The sequence below is a fragment of the Mus caroli genome, unplaced genomic scaffold (genome assembly GCF_978045245.1).
Source record: "Mus caroli unplaced genomic scaffold, Mus_caroli_1 scaffold_7, whole genome shotgun sequence".
NCBI lineage: Eukaryota > Metazoa > Chordata > Mammalia > Rodentia > Muridae > Mus > Mus caroli.
The window spans coordinates 19,607,255-19,619,574 of NW_028227262.1; the positions used below are offsets into that span (position 1 = coordinate 19,607,255).

Consider the following 12,320-nt stretch of genomic DNA (forward strand, 5'->3'; position numbering starts at 1 on the left):
TTCAGTAAGGATCATGGGGATTCCAACATGAAGCCTTAGTGTTTTCTGGCCTACAAGCACAGTAAAGAACAGTGCAGTACAGATGGAAGCTGTCAACGTTCTAATTCCTAAGAAGGGTTTCTGCTTTCTCTCATTTTCACTAGAGAGAAATTGACTTTCATTCTGTCCTCACAAAGGAACAACAGGGAGTGTCTTGTGTCTGTGTAAAAGCGCCTGTCCTTGAAAAGGAATGACCTGAACTGGGCCTGAAGATATTGCAACATTAATTTACAGAATCACTTTCTCCTAGGATGTCTGATGAAGTGACCTATGCGACACTGATGCTTCAGGACTCTGCAAGAGTGAGGGGGAATCAGGATGGAAATAACCTAAGAAAAGAAGGTAAGAGCTTAGAGAAAGCGTACCGTGACCTTGGAAACGACAGGTGTGGAGGGCTTGGAGATGCAGGCTTTGACACTAGGGGCGGAGAGGAGTGTGTGACATAGTCCCCAAAATAGAGACAAACCAGCAGAGTGAATCTCCTTAAGAGAATCGATGGGGCTTTCAAAACTGTGTGAATTGAATGGAATCACAGTAGGGGAAAAGTTAATGGGTATGTCAGAGTTTGGGTCTGGTTGTGAAGATTTCTATTTATAACTGTCCTTAGATTCTTATGTCTTATTAGCAATGCCAGGGAGATGCTCTTCTAGAAGCCAAAAAAGATTCGAAACTATGTAAAAGGAAACCTTGCTGGTGTGTGGCATAACTAAATGAAGGGAAGGAGCTGAGTATAGTTAAATCAGAAATGATCATGAGCTAGCTTTTGCTTTTTTGCTGTTTTTTTTTTTTTAACTTACTGTTGCTAGAACACTGCGGGGGCCAGCTGTGGCAATGGCCAGGTCCTATTGAGGGATAAGGATAAGGAGTTGGTGAAGAAGTAAGTCAGGCACAGCCACGGGGTCAACCTTGCAATCTGACTGACTAGCAGTCAGGGTGTTTCTATCTTCATACAGAACTCAATAGGCAAGGATAGATTCATGTTTTTCCAAAACATCGATCATGTCATTTTTCATCCCTGGACATGTGTTTTAACTGCCTGTTGGTAATAAGTTTAATCATCACTTATAAACTGTAACAGAACAGATTTAGCTTTTACAATCATTTTCCCTCATCAACCCAACTTTTAAGAATCAAGAGGCACATTTTACCAAAGCACAAATTGTCTGTTCTCAGGCTGGTAGCTCTTGCAGTTCCAAGGGTAATAGACAGAAAGAAAATCTCCAAGCCAGCCTGGGCAGATTGCCACTTCCCAAGAAGTGAATTATAACCTTTTAATAGTCAGAGTGTTAATTATCACTAGCCTCCAAAAGAAGTTTGAGGCCAAAGCTGCTGCATTTATCATTCAACTTCTGGCATAATACAGTGTTTATATTTTATATACCTGTGAAAATTTTTATTTAGATGTCTAATCTTGGAATTCTTTTGTTCCTTGGTCATAGCACACTGCAGTGGCCTTACACCAGCTAACTTTCTAAGAAAAGGGGTTCTGGGGTTCTTTTTTTTTTAACATCAAGATGCAACTTTATTTTGTTTTAGTGAATGCAGCACTCCTGGCCCTGAGTGCAGTACTCCTGTCCAAAGTGGTGGCAATCAAAAAGTAGCTCTACATTGCTAAATAGTCTGTAGGGCACAAAGTTCCCTTCAGTTGAGAACCATTGAATTGTAGTAATTTAGTTGGAGTTTAAAATACTATTTCTAATCACTTATAGCTTTCCATTTCTAGCTGTAGTCTGTGGACCTCTGCCACCCTCAACATTTTTTTTATTACGTATTTTCCTCAATTACATTTCCAATGCTATCCCAAAAGTCCCCCATACCCCCTCCACTTCCCTACCCACCCATTCCCATTCTTTTGACCCTGGCATTCCCCTGTATTGGGGTATATAAACTTTGCAAGTCCAATGGGCCTCTCTTTCCAGTGATGGCTGACTAGACCATCTTTCGATACATATGCAGCTAGAGACAAGAGCACCGGGGTACTGGTTAGTTCATCATGTTGTTCCAACTATAGGGTTGCAGATCCCTTTGGCTCCTTGGGTACTTTCTCTAGCTCCTCCATTGGGAGCCCTGTGATCCATCCAATAGCTGACTGTGAGCATCCACTTCTGTGTTTGCTAGGCCCCGGCATAGTCTCACAAGAGACAGCTATATCTGGGTCCTTTCAGCAAAATCTTGCTAGTGTATGCAATGGTGTCAGCGTTTGGAAGCTGATTATGGGATGGATCCCTGGATATGGCAGTCTCTAGATGGTCCATCCTTTCATCACAGCTCGAAACTTTGTCTCTGTAACTCCTTCCATGGGTGTTTTGTTCCCAATTCTAAGAAGGGGCACAGTGTCCACACTTTGGTCTTCATTCTTCTTGAGTTTCATGCGTTTAGCAAATTGTATCTTATATCTTGGGTATCCTAAGTTTTGGGCTAATATCCACTTATCAGTGAATACATATTGTGTGAGTTCCTTTGTGAGTGTGTTACCTCACTCCATTTGGCTAGGAATTTCATAAATTCATTCTTTTTAATAGCTGAGTAGTACTCCATTGTGTAAATGTACCATATATTCTGTATCCATTCCTCTGTTGAGGGGCATCTGGGTTCTTTCCAGCTTCTGGCTATTTTAAATAAGGCTGCTATGAACATAGTGGAGCATGTGTCCTTCTTACCGGTTGGGACATCTTCTGGATATATGCCCAGGAGAGGTATTGCGGGATCCTCTGGTAGTACTATGTCCAATTTTCTGAGGAACCGCCAGACTGATTTCCAGAGTGGTTGTACAAGCTTGCAATCCCACCAACAATGGAGGAGTGTTTCTCTTTCTCCACATCCTCGCCAGCATCTGTTGTCACCTGAATTTTTGATCTTAGTCATTCTGACTGGTGTGAGGTGGAATCTCAGGGTTGTTTTGATTTGCATTTCCCTGATGATTAAGGATGTTGAACATTTTAAGAAAGGGGGTTCTTAATACTTCACTCTTTTATCATTTTTCCACACCATTCTTTGTCTATAAGTCTAAGTCCTTGTATAGGGTAAAGATAATTCCAACCTATCTAACTTGGTTGCCATATCTTTTCTTGAAGAGGCATACTATATGTGCCCCCAATCTTACGTGTCATGTAATTGCCTGAGTATAAAGTAAGAAGAGGCTTTTAACCTGTTCTTCTGAGAACTCTCGCCCACTGAATCTTGTTTAAGTTATCCAGTTTATTTTGTTGTGATTATCTTTTTCCTGAGTAAGTACAGGGGCAGATGTTCCAGGAGTTAGTTGGAGCTGGAGCCTCATAAAGAGATCTCTGGCATCTTTATTTGAGTCACATCCTTCAGGAAACAAGGTAGACCTTCAAGTAAGGCTGGATAAGGATATCTCCCTAAAAGCGTGAAGGGGTAATATGCTCAGGAATTTCCTGGGGAAGCTTAGAAGCAGTACAGCTGGGAGAAGGCATAAATGATTCATAAGAAATTTCCCATCAATCCAATACCCCCAAGCATGCAACACCTGGAGATCAAGACCATAAGTGGAAGACAGCACGACACCAGACGCATCATGTGACTCGGCTTTGCTGGATCTTTGTCAAGCAGCTGTGCTGTCTTTATTAGATATAGCTGTTCCCATTAGATATAGCTGTACCAGAACCCTAAGTATAATTTAGAGTATTTAATAATAAAATCTGTGTATACATATCTTTATTGAAGTGTACTTTAAAGTAAATAATATCACTATTTTTTGCAGTTATGAATGAGAACACTGAGTCTCAAGGAAGCTCGGTAGTTTCTCCATTTTATGCAGGTGTGTGGTAGAGCTAGTCTTCTAATGACAGCCCATTCCTTTATGTGCACCTGGCAGAAATTTCAAGTGTCTAGGGCCAGTTCCATGTATAAGATTCTCTCCTTCACTTCCAAAAGTTGTGTTACAGTACAAGTTGTTATCCTGAATCATATACACTGCTTTCTTCTGCTCCATGGATTTGCTTTGGTGTGTGTGTGTGTGTGTATGTGTGTGTGTTTGTGTGTGTGTGTGTGTGTGGTGTGTTAGGGGGAAGATACACAACACAACAATGAGCATAGTTAGCAGTGTTTACTAAAGGTGAGGTGATTATGTGTACTTTTTCTGTCTTCTAATTCTCATTCAAACCTAACCTTTGTGCAAAGGGGTCCTGTGGCTTTCATATGAGTGCTACTATACACACCTAACAAAAACATTCTGTGAATCGGGGAAGATTAAGCTGACAGATATTTTCATGACAGCCATGGTCCAAGAGTTGCCTGCTGATTCTATGGGCTAGGCTGCAGGTTAGACTATACATTTTCATCCAGGATTGATTTATTCCTTATGTCATAGAAAACAGGACAAGAAATGACATAAAATTATTTTACCTGGTTAACAATAATTTTAAAAGTATAATCCTTTTGGAGATTTGTGCCTTAAAACTCAGGGTCTCTTCTGTTCTCAGCATCAGTCCAGAGAACTTACCTCCACATATCATTCATGACATCGGGGGACTTGAAGAAGAAAGACAAAGATGGGGACAAATGTAAAACAAACAAACAAAAAACAAATTAAGGGACATTCACTCTTAAAAGTAAGGTGATGAAATAGAGAGCTGAGGGAGGGACCTTATCACATGTCATATTAGAAATGTTTAACAGTGACATTAACAAACCAAGGGGAAAGTTTAATCGATAGAAGCTTTCTGGGTGGGAGAAACAAGCCCCAAAGTAACAGCATGCTGTGTTTCTGCCCTGTTGGTTGCCAGGACACCCAGCTCAATCCTCACTTTGGCGAGTCGCTGCCTTGAGTTTGATGACCCTCTGCTTGGTGCTGGTAACAGGACTGGTGACCTTGGCAACTATGTGTAAGTATATGTGTATTAGACAAAAGAACGTCATTTAGAAAACACTTAGTGTGCTAATTCAGGAAGGATAAGGTACCAACACACAGAATCCTCAAATCACTTCTGTTACTCCAGATCATTCTACAGCACACCTTCAACGCAAACTAACCAGGGGCCTACTTCACTGCTATGTGAATTCTACCCCCACAGCCATTCTCACTTTTTGATGAACCTGATCATACTATGAGAATTCTTCTTGTGCTAGTTATTGGTTGGAATGAACAGGCTCTCTTCTGACCACAAACACATTTGTTATTCTTAGTGAAAAACATGAGAGCAAGGGGGAGATGGATTTGCAGAGAGGCATGGCAATTTGTTTATCTTGAAACTTAGTAGAAGATTAACTCAATCTGTTCACCAATGACCTTGCTAGGGTAAAGAAAATATTTGAGTGGCCGCAACAACCTGACTTTTGTGAATGAGGAAAGTCACATAGATAAGAAAAAGAAGAGGTGGGAGTTATGTCACACCTGGCTGACAGAGTGAAACTATTCATGTGTCTTACAGTGGAAGCCACTCCCTAGCAGACCCTAAGAGAGTGTTCTCTTCATTCTGGGTAGGGCATTTTATATTATGGTAGTGGAAAGCCATCCTAAGGATATGTATGTTATAAAATGTTAAGTATGTGAAATAGAGGATTGATTTGATCAGTACTCACTCTCTGGAGATTTGTAATCAAAAAATTTTATTAGAATATTAGAAGACACTGTATGAATCAGTGTTTCTTGTTGATGTGACCAAACCAAACAAAAAACAAACAACAACAAAAAAGAAAAAATCAAAACAAAAAGCCCAACGCGCAGATTAAAGTAGGAAGGTTTTATTTTGGTCCATGGTTTAATTAAGAAGGAATATAGTCCCTCATGATGGGAAGTCATGAAGACAGACATGTAGAGTGGTTAATCATATTGCATCAGAAGTCAGAGAGCAAAGGGAAATGAATGCAATGTTCTGCTTGCTTCCTCCTTTATACTCAGCCTAGGTCCATAGCCTAGGGGATGGTGCTGCCCACACTCAGGGTGGGTCTTCATATTTCAGAGAAACCTCTCTGGAAATGCCCACACAGGCACATCCAGAGGTTTTTCTGCTAGGTGAGCAATACTGTCACATCAACATGATCAATCATCACAGACACTAATGTCTTCTCTGCTCTATTCATTTACTTCTTATATAAAAGTACTCATTGATAGCTATGATTTGGACACCGGAAAGCTTAATAAAAATTAAAGAGTTTTTTTTAAATAGATGCATGGATCCAGAACTAGGAATGGTTAGAATGGTCCAAGACAAGTCTGGGATTATTATCAAGGATGAAAGAAATGAGGCAGAAGTGTGAGCAGGAAAGCAACATGAAGTCAACAAGAGAGAGAGAGAAAAGAGGAGGAGGGAAAGAGAAAGGGAGGGCAGAAGGAAGAATAAGAAAAAGGAAAGAAAGTGAAGAGGAAAGAAAGGAGGGAGAGAGAGGAGGAAGGAGAAGAAAATAGAGGAGGAAGAGGAGGAAGAGGAGGGGGAAAGGGGTAGGAGGAGGAAGGGGAGGAGGAGGAGGGAGAATCCCTGGTGGCCAGGGGACTACACTCTTGAGTCAGCCTGGCAGCCTTGTGAGAGCAGCGGCTCCCGTATGCCTGTCTCATTGTGTCTTGCAGTTTTGCAGGTGTCTAATGACGTTAACTCTGATTCAGAGAAGTTGAGTCAGCTTCCGGAAATCACCCATCCACAGCAGGACAATCTGTCTGAACCGCCGAACAGCTCCAGAAAGAGTCTCACGGAGGAGTCTCTCCAGTCCCAGATCTCTGCCCTACTGGAGAGGCAGGAGCAGATGGCCACCAAACTCTGCAAGGAATTCCTCATCCACGCTTCTGGTAATTTGACTTAGATCTGCAAAAGGGCCAGGTCAAACCCATCACCCTGAGCAAAGTCCCACACGAATGGCGCCCTAAATGTACAATGGGCAAAGAATTATAGGTATTCCTTTAGTAGTTTAATAGTCATTTCCAAATGCTACTGGCCTGGAAACTTTAACCTCTCAACCTATCAGTTACTTCCCGGCACTCTGATGCCCATAATATTCAAAATCTGCCCCTGCAAAAAGAATCCCCCAAATTGTCCAACTCCCCGCCAAGGTTACTCTGCTTCCATTGCGTCCAGGCATGGTATGTTTCCGGGTGCTTATGCTCAGATCTGCTGTCCATGTATGTGCATGACTTAATTTCCAAAGGCTTCTGCAATCACGCCACAGAGCTTGTACTTTCGAGCATAATGTCCTTTTCAGACCATAAATGCAACCCTTGTCCCAAGACATGGCAATGGTATGGAAACAGTTGCTACTATTTCTCAATCAATGAAGAGAAATCCTGGAGTGATAGCAGAAAGGACTGTACAGACAAGAATGCCACTCTGGTGAAGATTGACAGCACCGAAGAAAGGGTATGGTTGACTCTCCTCCCCCAGCTATAGAAATTGCCCATACAATGAGAAACGAATGTGAGGTGTTCCTGTTTGCAATAGGACATTAGTGGATTCTGAGTGATAACTAATAAGGGATTTGCAGCACTGGGCACGGAACTCAGGGCCCAGCACATGTTAAGAAAGTGTTCTACCACTGAGCTATATCACCAGCCATCAAATGAACTTAATGAGTTAATCTCCCCATTGTAACCTGGAAGATGGGCCTCTCACTTGTGCTTTCTCCCATCCCCAGGATCTCCTCCAGTCACAGCTGTCCCTCACATTTTCTTTCTTTTGGCTGGGATTGTCCTGGAACTCATCTGGCAGAAACTGGCTGTGGGAGGATGGTTCATTCCCCCCTCCAACCCTGTGAGTATCTAACTGTTGGGCGTGGAAGATCAGGACTCCCATAGAACTCTGAGAAAATTGATGGAAATCGAAATCATTATAAACCTAGGTACGAACAAAAGAACCATATTGTATAACAAAAGAGAGAGTTTCCATAAGGAATACATTGAGGGCTGGTGAGTAATTCCATCTATTTTGTCAAAGGCAGAGCAATGCACTAAACCCCATGTGCCTCTTGGTTGTTTTTCTTATTAAGCATGTACCTGTAATAGTATGTTCAAAGTACTTCATAAATATAGATCCTTGAAGGATGTACTTTTCTATCCCCACTACATAATAAAAATATTATCAGAGAGCTTCAGTGACTTGTCTAAGATTGTCCAGATCAAATGTAATCAAATCAAGACTGAACACTTTAGGTCACCTATCCAGACACTCTGCCATTTCATTTTCCAGCCTTTCCAACCTTCAAGGATGTCATAAGAACATACATTCTGATGTTGACATATTTACTCATATTAAGTAATGTTGACTGTTTTCCCACAGAACGTAAGTCTGAGCTGCCTAATTAGTTTACAGATTCGCTTCATGATGCAGACCCACCAATTACATTACATGGTAAATACCATAAGCAAATCTACTGCTGCAGAGTCTTGATAACAGTGTTGAAAGTACATCTCAAATCTGTATGATTTGGGAAGTCAAAGCTTTGCAACTACTTAAAGTTTTAACAAAATAGAAATCAACACACACACACAAAAATGTGTCTTTCGAAGCCTTCCCCCATCCCATCTTCTGCACTTTTCAAAAGACTCCTTAGAGAGAGGTCCAGACTCACTGGGATCCGGAAGCCATTGCCTCTCGGAGTCAGGCTGGGCTCAAAGAGGAAGCCAGTGGGTATGTGGTGTGGGTTGGGAGTTAAAAACTAGTGTTTATTTCATCTACAAGATGGTACCATGGTCTAAGTCCTTATTTTCTCAAGAACAAGATTTGTTTTAACTGTCATATTTAAATTTTTTATTTGTTTATTTATTGGGAGGAGGTCAGGGTTGTATGGTGCCAAAGCACACATGCGGAAGTCAGAGAACAACCTGCAGGAATACGCTCTCTACCTCCAGCATGAGGGTTCAAAGAACTGACCTCAGGTCACCAGGCTTGGCTGCAAAAATACCTTACCCACTGAATCATCTCAGGAGCATTTTTGTTTTATTATAAAACTAAATACTGGAAAGATTGCTCGGTGGTTAAGAGCACTAGCTAACAAGAGGACCTGAGTTCAGATCCCATCACCACAAGTGACTTACAACCACCTATAGCTCCAGGTCTAGGAGATTTAGCCCCCTCTGCTGACTTCTGTGGACACACGCATACATGTATGCACAGACATACAGACATACACATATATAAAAATAAAGTTAATCCTTTTAAAAATAAAAGTTTAAAAGAAGACATAGTTCAAAAGTTCTTTGAAAGATTTTTGGACAAACATTCCACATCAGAACTTTAGTGAAACAGAATAAGTGTACTTATAGTTTTTAAAGCTATTAACATTTAAACTAAATGAGAATTGGTACCACTAGTATCTCTCCTCCCCCCTCCTCCTCTCCCTCCTCTTCCTCCTCCTCCTCTTCTTCCTGCTCCTCTTCCTCCTGCTCCTCCTCCTCTTCCTCCCCTCTCCTCCAAGTGTTCAAGCCATCCAACTCTGTTTTACTCTTTAATGTTAACATTTTCTAAATTAAACTATAATCACTTTATGTCTGCTCAAAGCTGCTGGGATTCAGCTTCAGTGCACCAAATAATGATATGTCTATTCTTTTCTCCCTAAAAATCCATTTCCCCAGAGATTTTTCTGGGACTTTTCCTGTTCAAATATGTATCTCCCAGGCTCTTATCACCATTGCTTCACATGTTTGGTTAGTGGTTAGTCTAGTTTCATACTAGTAATAATGGCAGAAGCCTCACTCAAAACAATGTGGAGGTAAAGGAGAGTTGTTCTTTTAAAAGCAGAATAACTGGCTGGGTAGTGCTCACAGTTGACCCGAGGGGAGGAGGCCATTAGACAGAGACCTTCCAGGAGTGTGACCACAGCACCATGTAAAAACAGCACAGTTCTTGAGTTAGAACATACGTTTCTCCTCTCCAATATGAATACTGTTCATTCTTGACTCATCTACTGGCTCCCATGAACATGTGAAGGAAATGGCCCATAGTTGGGACGCAGCACCTGTGGAAAATGACCCTAGGTCATCACGCAGCTTTCAGATAACCCAGCTCTCTATACTCAGCTTAGAGAGACTACATCAGACTTATGCAGCCACTTCCTTGGGTCCTGTATAAGGTCTCTATTTCTAAGATATATTCAAATAGTGATGTTTAATAGGCTTATCTCTGGTGAATAAAGTAACATGGCATCACCATGTGCATCACTTGAAAAAAGCTGTACTTGAAACAAAGATTTAAACTGAGCTTGCATAATTTTCATGGACATCATTTAAGGATCATTAAAGTTGAGCCAAAAAGCTGGACACAATTTCCCAACTACCGAGTCACATCAATAAGTCATTCATTTCCTGTCTCAGACACTTACCTTGTTTTCTCAAGTTTGTATGAAAGCAAGCATAATTACACATTACATAGTAAAATCCCACAACTTTTTACATAGTTTGACTTTATTTTTCTTGTTTTATTAAAATATGAAATATAAAAATAATCTATAAGTTCTAATGTAATTTGCACTGGATAAATTCTGTTAGTAAAATTCCATATTACTGGTGGGAATAATAATTCTCAACACATAACTTAAATATTCTTTTTATTTAATTGGATTTTATCATAGATTCCCATCCCCCATCTCCTACCAGATCCTCCCAACCATCCAGTTCTATCCTTTCTTCCTCTCTCTTTAGAATGCAAACAGGCCAATAAAAAATGTGAGCCGTGTCAGGCATAGGCTCCCTCTCATGGAGTCAGCCTTAAATCCAATCAAATAGTGGTTGGTTACTCCCACAACTTCTGTGACACTATTGCATCAGTATGTCATTCAGGGTTAAATAAACTCTTCTTAAGGGAATGTTTTACCCAGGATCAGTAACCTGAGACAAAGAACACAAATGTGCTGGCATTGCAGATCCTGATGCTTTGTAGAGGATGCATAATAGTCGGATTTTTCCCTCTAAAGGTGACTGAGAACACTAAATCCTAGTTAAATTTCATATATAATAGCTTTAATTAATTTTAAATCGATTACTTTTCAGGTTTAGTGATAAGGAGCTTGCGAGTTTCAATGGATCCAGAGAGTGTGCTTATTTTGAAAAAGGGAATATTTACGTTTCTCGCTGTAGTGCTGAAATTTCTTGGATTTGTGAGAAGAGAGCCTCCCTGGTGAAGATTGAAGATTTGGATTAATCTGACTCTTCCAGATCTATCAAGAAGTAAAGACCTATTGCAAACCCATGCAAGAAAGAAGAAAGCTACAATATTTGAGTCAACTAAAAATTGACTGTGTACTTAAACTATTGCACTGTGGACAAACCTGCTTCTCAGAACATTCTCCTCTTCACGTCTGATTCCCTCTGACCTGTTCTGATTACTTAGATCTTAAAATGATGTCAAGTACCCAGGAAAGTACATGTCTTCTCAGTCTGTCTGTCAATAAACATTGTTTCTTGCTTTATTCTTACATGTCTACGTGGATACTGGGTAATATTTAAATATTTACCACGAGACCAACACAGGCCACAGTTTGGGAGCAAGTTCTAGGAGACCCCTGTTATAAAAGCTGCTCAATCATGTACAGGCCTGAGGGAGCCCAAGGTAAAGGACCTGGGACAACGTTGCTGTGTTGCTGAATTGAAAATATTTTACTGTTTTAGAGATCATCTGTCTAAACCCCTAGGTATCAGCCTTCATGTACAGAGTAAATTTTCTCTGTCTACCTATGAAACTATGTACTATAAAATAGAATGAACACTGGTCTTCATATTTTATCATTTATTTAAACTAATAATATCCAGGTTACTGATTTGGCAATCTGGGTATTATCAGAATAATAAAGATTTTTATTCTATTACTATTAATGTTATATAATTTTATTTTGTGTATACATACATAGGAACATCATGTATTTATATGTGTGTATGTGCACATGTGTAGATACCTGTACCTGTGCATACATGTAGAGGCTAGAGGAGAGCATTGAATGCTGTCTTCCAACACTCCCCACTGTATCTCTTTGAGTGCAGATTCTCTCCCTAAAAGAGGATCTTGTGAATTTTTTCTTCTATTAGGCCGGAAGCCAGCAATCACCAGTCATCTTCCTGTTTCTGCTCACTGGGTGTGGAGTTACAGGCAGGTGCCTGACCACACCTGGCTTTTAAAGCAGAGCTGCTATCTGAACTCCTGTCCAAATGTTTGCTTTGCAAGTACTCAGAACTGCTGAGACAGCTGTCTGTTACTACATATTTTATTTTCTTCTGAGAAATACTAAAATATTATTTGAAGACATGCTATCAGAACAATTTTTTTAAAAACTTTACTGGAATAGTCTCTGTTTCCTGAAACAGATCCCGATAGGAGCTAAATGCTATGACTCTAGGCTTCAGA

General features: G+C 40.5%; 1 protein-coding gene across 1 annotated transcript; it reads left to right on the forward strand.

Annotated features, from left to right (window-relative positions):
• The first annotated feature begins 241 nt into the window (after positions 1 to 241).
• On the forward strand, positions 242 to 11,607 carry LOC110296806 (C-type lectin domain family 12 member B). Its single transcript, XM_021165591.3, has 6 exons — positions 242 to 381; positions 4,788 to 4,886; positions 6,569 to 6,784; positions 7,195 to 7,349; positions 7,624 to 7,739; positions 10,973 to 11,607. Exons 1-6 carry the CDS (start codon positions 291 to 293, stop codon positions 11,121 to 11,123), a joined length of 828 nt encoding a protein of 275 aa, XP_021021250.1. The 5' UTR covers positions 242 to 290; the 3' UTR covers positions 11,124 to 11,607.
• The last annotated feature ends 713 nt before the right edge of the window (positions 11,608 to 12,320 follow it).